This window comes from Grampus griseus (genome assembly GCF_964374135.1).
Source record: "Grampus griseus genome assembly, chromosome: 18".
In the NCBI taxonomy this organism is placed as follows: Eukaryota; Metazoa; Chordata; class Mammalia; order Artiodactyla; family Delphinidae; genus Grampus; species Grampus griseus.
The window spans coordinates 66,844,649-66,861,318 of record NC_139012.1 but is presented as its reverse complement, the minus strand read 5'-3'; the positions used below and the strand labels follow the sequence as shown (position 1 = coordinate 66,861,318).

Genomic DNA, 16,670 nt, shown 5'->3' with positions numbered 1-16,670 from the left:
TATATGTATATGTATAACTGAATCACTTTGCTGTTTACCTGAAACTAACACAGCATTGTAAATCAACTGTACTCCAATATAAAATAATTTTTTTAAAATAAATCAACTTAAAAAAAAAAAGAGTCGCAGAGCTAACTAGGACTTCAGAAGCCAATATCTCAGTTAGGGAGAAACCACAGAGAGATGACCTGACCTTCTACAAACCACATTTCCCCTCAATGCTTCTGCCAAGGCAAATACAAGTTTCTCATGTCCTGGTAAGAAGGGAGACAGATGGAAGTGAGTCTCACACTCAGCAGCAATTTTCTCAAAGCATTTGTTAAAATCTTAAGCTTTGCAGGAAAATAAGTAAGACACTTATCAGAAAGCTGCTGAAATTTAGAGTGTTCATCAATCTCGCAAAAATGCAGAGGAAAAATTCATATTCAGGAACCTTCAAGGAGAAGCGATCTATTAAATAGCCAAGGTTCTCAGACCCTGGGGTCTTATAACATATCAACGGGGTCAACCAGGGGTTTATGGGCTTGCAAAGTCTGAAATTAGCCTCTCATCAGCTTAGGTTCTGGTTGGATTAAGATGTTTACTCCCATTTTATCTGCCTTGCAGAGGATAGATAAAGCTATTAAAAATATCCAGATTACAGCACAGAGAGCAAAAATGTGTGGAAATACATTAAAAGAAGAATTAAAAGAATACTAGATATATGACACAGACTAAAAAGGAAAAAAAATGTGTAACTGGGGGTGTTAAGGGGGAAAAAAGGTAGGTGCAAAACTACCTCTGAAGAGATAATGACCAAGAATTTTCCAAAACTGATAGCAAGCCATACTTCAGAAATGTTCCAAGCGCCAAGCAGCAGAAATCCAAAGAGATCACTTCGGTACATGATTGTAAAACTACTGAAAACGAAAGACTAAAAGAAAACATAAAGGCAACCAAAAACAAAGAACGCGTTGCCTTCAAAGGAGCCACAATCAAACTGATGGCTGACGTTTCAGCAGAAATGACAGAAGTCAAAAGTCAATTGAGTGGCATAAGGTACTGGAAGAAAATAATTTTTACTCTAGAATACTATAACCAATGGAAATAGCTTTAAAAGGGAGATCAAATAAAAACATTTTCAATCAAACAGAAACTGAGAAAAATTTTTGCCAACACACTGACACTAAACATGCTGAAGAGGACGCTTGGTTGCCCACAGAGGCGTGGCGGTGCTGCAAGGAACAGAGGGCATATAAAGACAGCAGGTGTAGCATCTGCAATTACAAAAATAAAAAGGAAAACCAAAATTAAAAACTGAAACAGGTTTATAATTGTTCTTGAAAAAAATTAAATCTATCCAGCTCAGCCCACCCCTCCACCAAATGCATGTATGTCAGCGTGTATAAAATTTTATTTTTTTAAAAGATCAATATACTGTCCCTCAAGTTTATTTCCACTTTCTTCTGTGATAAGAAAGAAAGACGACTATAGCTCATCAATAGTCAGGTAAACGCTTTGCATTGGTTGGTCTTACACATATATGTCAAATAATTGGCAAACACTTTCAAAGTACTGCTGTGAATTTTAAGAAAATAAACTGAAAGTATTTGCTGCATGAATTAAAATTAAAGGGTTAAACTCTTTTTAAAATGAATGAGTAGTTATGATTAATAAATCAGTAGTATATCTTAAGTATTTTGTTATTTCAGGCAAGACATTTAAAATATTCATATAGATCTTTATAGTGAATTCGTATAATATTTATCCTTATGATTATGGTCAGCATTTATTTTAGTGTAAAACACAAAAATGGTCAGAAATCCCAGCACCATCATGTAATGACTTTCCCCTCATAATGGAGCAGAGCATATAACTGACCATTTTCCTTAAACACAATAGTTTAATCGTGCCCCTTGTATACCAAGAAAGAATGTAACAATGCGAAATTTCCTTTCTTAAAATCCTTTGCTTAAGCCCTTCTTGATTTGAAATTTTCTTAAATATATTAGAAAGAAACTTTTATCTCTAACCTAAAGAAAAGAAACTAACAAGAGTATTTTATCAGAAGTCATGATTCATTAGAGGTTGCAATGAAATTTCACCATGAACATAGAACCTTACCACAATTTTATAAATCTTCAGAGAAATAAATGTTCATCATACTTGCCATCTACATACGGAAGTACCCTGATCTGGTAGTGGCAGCAGGGAATATTGGTTCCTATATGGCCATTTCTCTGTCATCAGCCTCCAGTCTATGAGGGAGCAGCCTTAAACACAGGACCAATTAGACAATTGAAGATGCCCATCTGTAGATATGAGGACGGAGTGCAAGCAGTAGATATTATTGAATGCTGCACTGGAAGTGAACCAAAGGGTGTATGAAACCCTTTGAGCAGTCACTGTCTTTGTTATACCTGTACATCCATTTTATTATGATTCAAATCAAAACAAATTCCGGCTGACTCTGAAACACTCCTAAAAGCTATTGAATACCGATGCATTCTATGAGCAGAGGTTATCCTTAATCACATTAAATAATTGACACATTATATATTTTTATAGATGAGAAGATCTTGACTCATAAGATAGTAGTTCAGTTTTCAAATAACTCTTTAAATAAACTGAAACGAATCAAGGTTATATGGTTCAAATATACCTAAGTTATTCAACAGTGGATCATTTCAAATACTCAATTTGTTGAAAAAAAAGTGGTAATTTTAATATCTAATTGTTCCCAATATTTCAATGATATCAATGTAATAACCAGTAAGAAAATATTTAAGAAGATTAGAAAGTTAGGTTTTAAATTCTGGTTTTAGTGATTCACTGTTAAGTACAACTGACAAAAGCAGTTTTTGTTCTTCAGGTTAGATTTTTTGATATTTTATATGTTGGGAAAAATTCTTTATCATAAGCACTATTATAATGAAATGATTTTTCATTAAGACTTCTTTTATTCATGAAAGGGCAAAATTACTTGCTGGTTCACTCTGTTCCACGAATGTGCTGGAGTGCTAAATGAAAATACACGGTTCAGTTCTCTAAGTAGTTTGCACGTTACAAATCAGAATGTTAAGCTGTGAGGTTAAAATGAACCAGATAAGCAAAGAAGTCTTTTCCTTCTGCCAACATTTTCTTTTTATACAGCACATACAGAGAGACATATTTTTTTTTTAGATACAAAGCTATTTAATATCCTACAGAGCAATAATAACCCGAATATTTGAGTGTTCTTTAAAAATATTTTTTTCTCTTTAATTGCAGAGGCTATTAGAGGCTTAGAGACAGGCACTCTGATTATTTCACATGATAACTCTCAGACAAAAAAAATTTCTGGTAGAGTGGATAGTCCTAGGGATGTACTCCCCCAAACATGATTCTAAAAACATGAATGTAGCTCAGTGTAGCTCCCTTTTTGTTCCCAATATTTAAGACCATGAGGTAGCTGGCCTATTTCGAGGCCTTCAATACATGCTCAGCTGTAGACAGAAGAGCTTCCTAGAAACACTAACAGTGGATACTGAGAACTCTTAGATGATTCTAGGATAGTTTCATCCATCTAAGAATATCTTGAGCCAAAGTTTTTCATGTACCAAGGCAAAGGGATAGGGGGGTGAGGATCCAAGTCAAGATATCCCTAGCTCTAAAACTGGCTTCTTCTCTTAGGTTTGCTTCATTGGTTCAAAGGACCATTGGGCAACATGTGGCTGTATCACCATAAATCCATCAAGACTTTGGAAAACACTTTATCTCCTAAAATACATCACCTTTGAATGGTAATTCAGTAATATCTATATATAAAAGGAAAGCACCATCTTTAACAGTGTCAATAATACTATTTAAATTTAGCATAAATTTCTGGTTGGAAACTCTAAGCCCCACCCTTACAGAAAACAACTGGAAGCAAGGAAGATGCGTTGGATTTCTTCCAACATGACCTGATGTTATTTTTTTTTTAATTCCAAATATAGACTATATTTATTTTAGCATGACTTGTTATTTTCCTAATAAGTTTTCTATTTCCATGAGAAGAGATCAGGTGACAATAGAACAGCAAAACATCTACAAGATAACAGGGGACACTAGAACATGTTAAGAGGCTTATGAGAATCCTTTTTGGAAATCTTAAACCAAAAGGTAGTATGTGCCTCTCTGTATGCTCAGCATCTAGTAGAGTGATTGCCATGCATTAAATAAGTCCTTCATGAAGCATTCTATATGTGTGTATATGTATCATATATGTATATAGTATTTTAAAAAATCATTTGGTAAGATTTGAGCATTTGCTTAAAAAAAGACTTTTGAATTAGATGAACTTCCAAGCCATTCATTACATACCTAACCTTTCTACAGGGACACTAATACATTGGCAAAAAACTTCTTTTGTCTTTTATAGGCTACTTTACCCTCTTTGCTAACAATTTTTATCTCCCTGTCTCTGATAATTACTCTGTAAGCATCATCTTAAGAACTCATCCCCAGGAGCAATCTCCCACTCTGTATCATTCTGTACTACTTATATAGCATTATATATAGCTATATGTACAGGCTTACATATATATACATATACAGTCCATACAGATGGAGATATATATAATTTATGCTTAATTAATGAATTTAAATGCAGGTTTTAAGGGCTGGTATATGTTTAAATGCATATATATATATACATATATATATATATTTCTACAGTTAAACGAATCCCAACATTGCTTGTCAAACTACAACTATCACAGAAGAGAATTCATTTAAAGTGTAGCCTTCAATGTGATATTCAGCTCATACAGCCTAAAGATTTTCTGTAAAGGGAACTTTACATAAAATGATACCCATGCTTCACAAACAGTAAGGATGACTATATATAAAGCATGATGGATTCTCCATCCTTCACTCAGTGTACACTATGCACCACGCCTGTCCTTTCATCCTTCTATCCTATTTGGGGGGATTCATATTGGTACGTGACCAGTTCCTTGAAGGTACAGCATATTAAAATACACAGGCTGAGCATAGCAGCTGACAATAATCGCCCATGCATTCATTGATTCCATTCACCCATTCAAAAAGCATATGTTGAACACTAATTATCTTAATTCTGTGAAAATGAAAATTACGATCCCATGAGCTATGAACTATGATCCTGGTATGCACAGGGTACTAGCTTACGCAATTGTGTTGTTTCTCCACTATCATTTAGAGGTAAAATATATTAAAAGTGTAGCAGAGTACCTGAACACTGTTCATACACTTTCATTTGTAAGAATTTTACTCTTAATTAAGTAGAATAAAAAGACTAAAAATACACCAACCACCCTCCAAAAAATAATAGCTCATGCCACCCACAGTTGGACATCATATACTGTCAAGGTTTTGACATGAATTTTTAGCTTAATTTACCAAATCTAATCACACCAAAGAAGTCTCTGACTTTTAGTTCAGTAGGTATTCCTGAGAAATACTTGTTTTGTCCTCTTTCAACTCTAATCACACTTCTCATGGTGTAATAGAACTTAAACTCCCTCCTAAGAATTTCAGCACAGCACCACTTAAACTAAAGCACATTAATAATATAATTGGTTATATAAATCCTGTGAAAATGAGCATTATAGTTGACTGAAAGTTATGTCCATTGAATAATGGACATAAAAGTTGACTGAAATTTACGTCCATTGAATAATGGCGGGTTATGTTTATAACATAGGAAGTAATATGGTACTCACTATATCACATAAGTGCAAAGTTATCATTCTAATGGCTTCATTAGTTAAATAAATATGCTCACAATTATATGCTCGCAATGGAATTATAAAACTGAAATAAATTAAGTGTGCTTAATTGCAAAAGCGTAATATTTTTGACAGTCAAAGTCACTTAAAAACTCACACATTGGGCTTCCCTGGTGGCACAGTGGTTGAGAGTCCGCCTGCCGATGCAGGGGACACGGGTTCGTGCCCTGGTCCGGGAAGATCCCACATGCCGTGGAGCGGCTGGGCCCGTGAGCCATGGCCGCCGAGCCTGCGCATCCGGAGCTTGTGCTCCGCAACGGGAGAGGCCACAACAGTGAGAGGCCCGTGTAGCGCAAGAAAAAACCTCACACATTTTTTGACCATTCTCTGGGTTTCTTAAAGGAGTTTACTGTCTAGTTCAGGAGATATACCTCTACCCATCTGCAAGGCAGAATATAACAAGGGTTTCGCTTGTGTTTATACGCGCGACACCTGGAGACATAAAGGAAACTTTCAAGGAGACAGTGATATTGAGCTAGGTTTTGGTGCCTGGAGAACATTTTGACAGGAAGCAATAAGGGAAAAGTTATTCTGTACAGAGGGAGCTTTGCCAGCAAATGCAAAGATGAAGATCTAATTTGTGCGTCACTCGTCTATTTATTCAATTATTCATTTACTAATATTCAAACAATATCTACTGAATGGATATCACTTCAGTGCTAATTTTTGCAATGGTATGATATATATTCAAAAAAGTTATTTCCTCCATTTTTGACATCAACAGGTTTTTGGATTTAAGCACATTGGTTTTAAATTCAGGTGTAGGTTTAAAGAAAAAAAAAACCCATGGCAAGTTTGTTAAAATGTGCCACCAGCTGACAGATATCTTCTGGGATGCATGAAAGAGCACTCCCCTCATTAAATACCAAGGGACATGCAAAATAATTAGGAACTTAAAACGAAAACAAAACAAACACTTGTCTAGAAATTTCATATAACACTAATAAGATGCAATATAAACCTGTCTTAACATGACTGTGTTTTTTTTTTTTTTTTTTTTTTAATCTTTGTTTTGTTTTTGTTTTTATTTTTGGCCGTGCTGTGTGGCTTGCGGGATCTTAGTTCCCCGACCAGGGAACGAACCTGTGACCTCGGCAGTGAAAGTGCAGAGTCCCAACCACTGGATGCCAGGGAATTCCCAGAACATCAATATCTTTAAAATATAAAGCTCTTACAAATCCATAAGAAAAAGATGAATAGATATTTCAAAAAGAATTACAAATGGCCAAAAGACAAGTAGTCACTCTCTAATAGCCAAAACAAATCATTAAAATAAGATTTTTTTCACCTATTAAGTGCAAGTGAGTTAAAAAAAAGAAAATACCTATTGCTGGTAGAGATTCATTGACCTTTCTTAGACTTCTGTTGGTACAATACATTGGTACACATTTCTGAAGAACAATTTGACAAGCATTAGTTATCAAAAGCCCTAAAATGCCTTAATCAGAATACTTAACAAGTAATTCATCCCGATTAAGATTTTCATTTAAACTCATCTGTAAACAGAGATAGTTAAAATGAAGAGAACTAAAAGAGGTTTTTATGGTTCAGGACAGAAGACCATCCAAGGCCAAAACAGCTATAACAAGCTTCCTTCAACTCCTTTCTTAAGTTGGAAAAGTCGATGGAAAAATCAAATGGAAATGGAAATATGTTAAACTCTTACTGTTCCTGTGTGTCTAATTCCTGCAAACACTGCAAAAAAAAGGGGCAGCCTTTCATGATACCAGAAGGTAGAAGGTGGAAGGAATGGAAAGACAGAGTCCTGCTTTTTGGGTGTTGCAAATCCTCCCCTCCATTACTGGGAATAAAGAAGTGGCAACATTTTTTCTTTTTTTCCTTCTTTCTCCAAGCAAAAGAGCCAAGTGTGACTATATTAAAACCTCATTTTAGTACTTTCCTATAAAGTTCACTCAAACTTCTTCAATTACTGATTTAAGATGGTCTAGGTGATATTCTTCTATGAAGGATTCTGCTTGATTCAAAGCTTTTATTTTCACCAGAATAAGAATTATTTCTTTGACTTCATCCCTGATTTCACTTGTAGATAATTTACGTGCAGACTGCAGTAAAAACTGGATGAAGTTTTCTAGCTGGGGAATAGATGTTCTCATGGCAGAATTTTGGAACCATTTTTCTGGTAAACATGCTGCTATCTGGTTGCACTTTTTAACAACATCTGGCCCAGGTATGGCATTGAGAAGAGCTATAATAAGATAACGATTCAGCAGCTTCCCTAGTCCTAGCTCTTGCAAAGTGTCTTCTGGGAGGAGTTCATTCCAAAGAAGAATATTGCGGAAGAGCTTTAGACCTGACCAGAACTGTCTTTCTTGGAACTTTGAATGTGGTGACATTCTGTTTTCTACAGCACTCTCTGGATATAGAGGAATAAAAACATCATCATCTATTGCCTTCTTCATTCTTGAAACAATGGGTTTAAGTAAATCCTGTTTGCCTTTACTAATAACTTCATTTTCACAAGTGGAATGTTCTTCAAAAATCATTCTGCTCTGTGTTATTAAATTTGTTGTCTGTGAGGTTGACAAGGGATCCCAAATGAATTCTACAAAGTCTGTAAGTCGAGGAATAATTGTTTTGCTGATGACAGTAGACAAGATTTTCTTATCAGAACTATCTTCCTTCTTTGAATCTTCCATACTGCTATCTATAAATTCTTCTATAGATGTGAACCATGGCATCTGTTTTAAACCTATGGAATCAAACTTAAGAGGATTCCAATCAATCAACTGAAATCGTATTAGGGGATTTAAAAGCTTCGGAATGCATAAACTAATGAAAGCTTCATAATAAGAATCAGGAAACTTTTCTCGTCATTGTTGAAATTTCAATAAAATATTCTGGATATTACAAAAATCATTGTGTACGTCTTCAAAAATCTTCTTATGATCCCGTAAAATGTCACCTTGGCTTTTTTGGAAGTCCATCATGTCTGCTGAAGGTAGTTCATCATCACTAGATGTTCCTTCCTGATGAGTACAATTCCCAGAAAGAACCCTTGCTTGTCTTCTTTGTGCCCTTCGAGATTCAATCTCTTCTAAAATCCATTGAGTTTTTTCATCTATAGCCAAGCTTCTATTTGTTGACGTCTCAGCTTTGCGTGATAACTGTTGTAAATACACTGATTCATGTTTTAATTCATCTTGCCTGCGTTTCATAAAGATCATGGCTTGTTTTACAAGGAGTGCATGCATGGCTGATTCTATTTCTTGGATGTTGATAATCTTTTTATCAAGACAGTCAATTAAATTCTCCACATAAACTTTCATGCTTTTATAGAATTTAAAATTTAGAACTTGATTTGATGAATTCTCTAGGTTCTGGATGGTACTCTTTGAGCTCTTGACATCTTGTATGTATTTTTCATATTCCCTCAGGTGAGAGCGGTGAGTATCCTGTAGTAATGTTAATCTAGTATTTAGTTGCTTCTTTATAATTTCTAAATTTACTGGTGGAAATGAAATGGAAGCATCAAACTTCTTCACTGTTTGAGATTCACTGCTATGAGAAAGATCTATGTCTCGTCCCTTTGTGATTTTAACTGCTCTTCTCATCTGCTGCTGTTCCCAAATATCTTGATATTTTTTATCTTCTTCACTATCTTCACTTGTTTCTTCATTTCTGGTTGCTGTTGTTTCAGCCATCTTTTGTCTAAGTGTTTGAGGCTTTGGGGTAAATGGTATTATATTTTCATGATCATCAGGCTCACTCTCAGGATATTCAGTGTTTTTCTTCACACCAGAGATGGTGAAGGCATGTTTTACATCCAAAGAAATATAGTCCTCTTGGGCCCTGGCCAATTCACGTTTTCGGTAGGCTGCCTGAATAAAAGCTGCATCAGGGATATTTACTGCTAGTGTTGGAGGGTCTCCTGCAGAGGTGGAGGGTGGCTGTGGCTCACCATGGGGACAAGGACACTGGCAGCAGAAGTTCTAGGAAGTACTCCTTGGCATGAGCCCTTCCGGAGTCTGCCATTAGTCCCACCAAAGAGACTGTCCACATGACTGTGTTTTGTACAAAGACATTTTATCAACAGCCTGAAGATGTTCTAAAGTTTTGAATGACAATTTTTTATTTAGAAATTATAATCTCATGACTATTTAAAAATTTATTACCTTGAATGCTATCCATGAAAATAAGCCTTTTTTTCTTTCCACATATGTTACATTTAGATTTGAGAGTAAGAAAGGAAATAATTTTAAGAAACTAGCTTGAGCTGAGTAGCTCATCTCCTGCTCTGCTTCAAAACCCATGGAGCTTTAGTTAAGAGTATTGTTTCAAATTCTAGCCTCATAATGGGGTCTAGCCTCATAATTATGTCCCAGTGTTATAACATTTGAAAAATTCAAGCAATAAATGGCTGCAAGAATACAATGACTTTATGGATCTTGTTAAAAGATTACTAATTTTATTTTGGAGACCATAAGAATCAAGGAAAAAGAGTATTGGCTTTAGAATCAAGTAGACATGGGTTCAAATCCTGACTCTACCATAAAGCAGCTTTGTGATTTTTTTTTTTTTTTAGTAATTTAGTCTTTTCAGATTTGTTAAAAGGTAGTAATAATACCTTAGTGAAGATGTGAAGATAAATGTGAGAAAAAATATTTTTTTCTAAGTTTCTAGCATAGCTCTTGGCATACCTTAAGTACCCATAAATAATGGCCCCCTCTCTTTTTCCTCCTTTCCTTTTTTCATAATAGTTCCTGTTTTCCTGTCTTAAGTAAAATTTACTCTTGATAATATTTGTTCAAGGAATGACTTACGGTAACTTTTTCAACATATTTCAAAAACATAGCAAACTACAGGCAGAGTGTAACGAATGCATATCTGATTCATTACATTTCACTTGCCATTTCTCAAAAAGAATGCAGTGTGCTAGATAAAGCCATCAAAGCATGTTTTTAAATTAACATTTTACTTAACATTTTCTAATTTTATGAATAAAACTGTGCCCATGTGTCATCTGTTGCTTCTCAAGAAGCCGTTACTCAGTGACACTGCAAAACATTTTTATAAGGATTGACAAAACATATACTAATATTAATGGGATATCAGTTAAAAGAAAATATCAAGTACTGAAACTATTGTCTCTCTTTTATAACCTGTTTAAGTGAAACTGAACTTTCAGAGGGATGACTGAGATTTTTAAAAAATTTAAGTATATCTACATTTACTGAATAGTTCATGGAACAATGTAGTTTTAAATTGATACATTTCCAATGCATGTGTCTTTAATTTTCAGTTTCACAAATGAAGAGCTTCTTCTCCTAAATGTATTTTTTCATCGTACAGTATTTTGGTAGTACTAATGTTTTCAGAGATCAGGTCTTTATTTGTACTGATTAAAAAGATACAGCTATGATATTACATCCCTGATCAAAATATTCTCAAATCTCTTAAAATATTAAGGTCTCAATGCATCTTGGAGGATTAGAACTAGAAAACATAAGGAGAGGAAAGATAGTTCTAAAGCAGTTTTTCATCACAACTAGACAGAAGCAAATGTCCAATTTAAGTTGGGTTGAATTAACAAGTTTTAATGTTTATTTGGTATGAGTATGTGTTGTGCGGCATGATGAAGCATAAATGAGGTGAAAAGATAAGGTTTTTGTTTTGAGCTGTCTCGTCATCTTTTTTTTTGCGGTACGCAGGCCTCTCACTGTCGCGGCCTCTCCCGTTGCGGAGCACAGGCTCCGGACGCGCAGGCTCAGCGGCCATGGCTCACGGGCCCAGCCGCTCCCTGGCATGTGGGATCTTCCTGGACCGGGGCACGAACCCGCGTCCCCTGCATCGGCAGGCGGACTCTCAACCACTGCGCCACCAGGGAAGCCCCATCATTTTTAATAAGAACCAAAATGCTTATGGTAGGTTTTCCATAGATATTAAAGAGGTGAGTAACACGAGTTTCAGTTTGGCCCAGACAATACAACGTGGGAGGAAAAGATGCACATTAGAATCTGATCTCATAAAATGTTCAGCAATTATGATTTTGAAAAAAAGAAAAGTTAACAGTTTATTATATTTCCCTTCATCTAGCTTGTTTTTAAAAATAAACCAAGCACATTTTCATAAGAAAATATTCAGTCCACAGTTTTACTTTCCTAGCTAGTGTTTAGCATTTCTTCTATATCTTTATTTACAAAATCCTTTATCTCTTGGAGCACTGATATTCACAATATTAACTACTGAACAAAAGTGTGCATGTCTTTATTTTTGTTCCAATATATGAATTAATTAGAAAAGGCAGATTGTCAGTTTTCAGTTGCTAAATATAATGTTGATAATCTGAATTGCCATAAATTATCCTGACAATTAAACATGCAGGCATAAAACTATGACAATATTTTCTACAATATATTTGTGAAAGTATTTTCAATTCAGTGGGGTTAATCAGTGCATCCCTAGAGGTTATTATTATACTTCAATAGAAATTTATCACATTTATAATAGGGTTTAAGTTTAAAAGTTTAAAATGTATGTACTGAACATGATATTCAAATTCCCCTAATCAGAAAGAATAAAAGCAATGTCTGGTATTTCCTACTTATATGAAGTATGCGTTAATAAAGTTTATCTTATGTGGATAGTTATTTGCTCTCTTACCATTTTAATAATCAAAGTGGCCATAAAATTTATATAGAACTTTAATATTCTCAAGGTTTTCTCTTTGCATTTTGAACTTGGCTTTATAGGAATAACTGCCACAGAAAAACAAATAATGTAAAAATTACAAAATGTTAAAGCTTATAAGTAATGGAAAATTTATTCCACCTCTTATATCTGTGAGAATGACCATTAAGCAAGTAAATTGAAACTTACTTTTCAAAAACCAAGATTTTCAGAGTTAATATTTGACAGGATTTACTAAAGATACATGTTTCTTTTACCTGTTGAGCTGAGATAAATTATGCTTTGATGAATGCCCATGTTCCTTTAAGCTCTTAACTAAGTGGAAGAACTTTTCTAAATTTGCAATTACAAATCTTCTTGCTATGCCTTAAACTGTCTGCCTACCTAACTAAATATTCATTCACTCAATGAATATTAAGTACATCTTATGTATCAATTTAATTAACCTGTTAGTACTTCTCTTTGTGTGTAACCTTCTTGGCACTTCACTCCACAACGGCAAGCTTAGCAGGGTAGCTGAGCTCTGATCAGCTCTACTGAAAGAGTCTCCAGCTCTGTGGTCTCATTCATGAACAATGAAAGTGCTTGCTTGCTTTCTACCTGTACTAACCGTCCATTAATTCAAGGCATTTGCATAAAATACTTTGATAAAGCCAATTTAACTTCTACCGACATACTGATTTGCATTAACTGCATTAATTTATAAATATAGTTTTTAAAGTGCTTCTTTAGCAATATCTTACTAAATTTTGATTCTAATATTCGAACTGCTAGTTGCCTTCCATACTTAAAAGAGATGTGTTTCTTGGTCTACTGTCCGGGTGAACAGAAGTAGGTATTACAAATCTAAGTATAAATAGCCAACCATAACACAGTGATGACGATTTCAATGTTTTAACATATCCACCCACTCTTACTCTCCCTAATTCAGAATTAAGAAAAAACACACAACAAACTCTAGCTACCCTTTTCTCTTAAAGAATTTGTAATATGTTTTGTGCAGCAATTACTGTAATAGGAAATCCAGAAAGTATATGAGAACGGAATTTTTTTTTCAGTGTTACAAGTATGTTTTAAATTTCCTTTTAATAAAACAAGTAAACCTTGCTTCTGTCTCCCCCTGCTCCTTTGACTTGGTGCTTACTCAGAGTAAGCGACCTGCTGCATTTGTCCCCTGTGGATATTAACCACGAAGGGCCACCCTAAGAAACCATGTGAACAGGATTACACCATAGTGGATACAGCATGGTGAATACAGACAAGACACGGAGCTCCCTTGTCTCAATCTCTCCCAACCGTCCATCCCCTTCCAGTAGTCTCTAGTTACCTCATCACAAAAGGCAGCTGAGTTCTCAGCTAGAACAACAAGTTGTGCAGCAAATCTCAGTGATTCAGCCAAGTAGCAAACAGGGTCATTGGCTTAGTTGGAATTTCAGTTGCCAAGCAAACTAGGAATCCCTAGCCTGGGTCCAGCGACACGGATAAGTGTTTCTGTTTTTTGATAGAGAATGAAAATGACGCAGAGTATAATTGATCGACAGGATATTGATCACTATCCTTTCTTCATTACCCCAGTTTAGGTACCAGAATCTAAGGGCTCACTTATATACGCCCAGGGGCCACCAAGATCTCCATTTTCCCTAAATGCATAAAAGGCTAAAAACAGCCTTCTTTCCCAGCTCCATATCGTGGCTGCTGCTGCTTTGAGTACCATATAAGTCACACTGGGGGTTCACTCTTTGCCCTCTCCCCTGCTTTAAAGCCGGCTGCGGTGAAAGGCTGAGAACTCCAGCTCAGCCTGGGTCCATCACAGAAAGCTTCACGGACCCAGTCCCAAGCCTTAAAGAGAAACCGTGCAGCCGGAGCCTCTTGAACTCGTAACCCCCCAGGGATGTCCGCCTCCCAAGAGAGAGCCGGCTTCCCAGGCAGCTTGAGAAACTTAACCGAGATCCCAGAAAGCAGGCGAGGTATAGCTCGGGTCAAATGGAGCTCTGAGGCGACACCCTCTTTACCTGCAAAGTTGTAATCTTCTGGCTGAAGAGGGATCGAGTCAAGGTCGGCGGCGCGGGTGCTTTGCCGGGTGAGAGCACGCCCGGCAAATTCCAACGGGATTTCCTTAGTCTCCGCCGAGTTTTGGAGCATTCCAAGGAAAACGCACGAAGCTGGAGCCCACGCAGCTGGCACCGAACTGGGCGGAGTGAGGATGCTCTGAGAGTGATGCCATGGGAGGCGGGGGAGGGGAGGCCCTGGAGGGGGAGGTGAGCTCCGGGGGAGGAGAACCTCGCCCACCCTCGCCCTTACGGACCCCTCCGGATAAAGTTAGCGTTCCCACGGCTGTCAGCCGATGAACCCAGAGGAAGGCACCCCTCCCTCCATCTCCGGCGGCTGCCTGACTCGGGGTCCGCACAGACCGGGCTCGGAGGGGACCACTCGTGAAGATGCGCGTCCCACGCACCGCTCTGCCTGGCGGTGGATGGGACCCGCGCGAGGGCAGGACCCCGGCTCGGCTGTCCAGGAATACCCTCCGCCTCCCGGGGCCAAATGTTTGGGGTGAACGAAGTGTTTGGGGGCAGGCGAGCTCACCACAAACCAGCGGTCATCCAGCCCTGCCGGTGGCCAGAACCCACCCAGTGATCCTGGAGGCGAGCCAGACACACCTCCAGGCTCCGGGCGAGCTCTGCAGGCTGCCCGACTCCAGTTCGCGTCAGGACCCGGCTTCTGAGCACCCTGCTCCCACCCTAGTAAACAAGCACCCGGGCGGCAGGTCGCCTGACTTGAAAAAGTAACAGCCACCCTCACCCCGTAACTCTCAAAGCTTCTCTCACTCTGGCTCTTCTGGGGTCCCGGCACCCGCTCTCCCGTCCTCAAGGTGTCAGACTTCCCCTGCAAGAGCAGGCGTCTGCGGCTTGCTACTAGTGTCAACAATGGAGACAGTCGCAATGAATAAATAACGAGGCAGCGTTCCACCCACCCTCATCCAGCTCTGTCTTTGCAACAGGCATAGGAAATCAGTAAGTTTCCAAATATCAACTAAAACCCCAAACGCGCACCAGCCTAGGAGCGCGAAGTTCGGTGGCTTCAGGTGGGATGTATTGAGAGACAGAGAGAGAGAGAGAGAGAGACAGAGAGAGAGAGAGAGGGAGGGAGGGAGGGAGGGAGGGAGGGAGAGAGAGAGAGATGGATGCTCCCATCAGCGTACTGAGATTTCAGGATAAAAGTTATCTTTTGGCAATCACTTTAATGGTCACATCTGAGAATAAGATCCAAGTGTTTAGAGGAAAAACATATATATCGGCAAAGTTGGCAATAACTTACTTGCTTGCCACTGCGACGCGGTGATTCCCAGCTTGTCACTCACGGAGGCTTTGTTGGTCACGACCCAGGGACTGGAGAGTCCATTTGTAAAATAGAGAGTGGCGTCCACGCGGAATCTTAGCTAGCGATTAGCGATTACCCGTCTTGACACCCTCGGGTTCTACTTGATTCGTTTTATCTTCCAAAAGCCCTGGGGTGAGCTGCTGGTCGCCCGTTGCGTCCCAGCAGATGCCTGCTCCAGCTTCGCGCTTGTGCAACAGATGAGTGGCAACCCTTTCTCCCTGTCCCAGCCACACACGTCGTTACACCTTCTGGGAATCAGTGCTCTGGCGACTGCTGGGAGGACCAGTTTCTTCCCAAGAAATGTTCCCCCAAGGGAGTCAAGAATAGGCGGCAAGCAAGACCCCTACGCAGACTCCAAAGTGCAACATTAGAGAATTTCCTTCTTGGCTTTTATATTTTCCTTCTAAGTTCAAAAGAGTTGAGGGGGTTTTTGCTTGTTTGTTTTCTTTTTCTTTTTGAGTATTTACATGAGTAAAGAGGATATTGCTAGAGATCACCCCCTGGGGTGATGTGCATGCTGCTTTTTATAAAAAAATCACTTTTCTTATTTCTAAACTTTTCTTTCTCTCTAGCTTAGGGCTCTTCTCATGGGTTTCTCTCAAGCCCAGGCTTGACCCCTGTTGTAAATTTCTAGGTCATCTACAAATACTGAGGTACACAGAAGCAAACGTGGTTCCTATAATATCTCTCCAGAAAATAATTAAAGGCACAAACAACAAAGGGATTCCTTTCTTTCCTCAAATCTCTCTCTTTTCACTTCTTTACCACAAAAGTACTTTAACATTTTTAAACAGTTTGTAAAATGTTTTATGTTAAACAATGGCAATTATGAAATATGCAGGAACACATGTATCTGTAGACATGGTAATGAAC

General features: G+C 37.9%; 1 protein-coding gene across 1 annotated transcript; it reads right to left on the bottom strand.

Moving 5' to 3' along the window:
- Positions 1 to 7,000: 7,000 nt before the first annotated feature.
- LOC309835923 (intron Large complex component GCFC2-like) lies at positions 7,001 to 14,054 on the bottom strand (the record flags this gene model as incomplete). Its single annotated transcript, XM_082675640.1, is given in 3 exon segments — positions 7,001 to 8,602; positions 8,606 to 9,660; positions 14,030 to 14,054. Coding segments are annotated over 3 exon segments (1,998 nt in total). The 3' UTR covers positions 7,001 to 7,684.
- Positions 14,055 to 16,670: the final 2,616 nt, after the last annotated feature.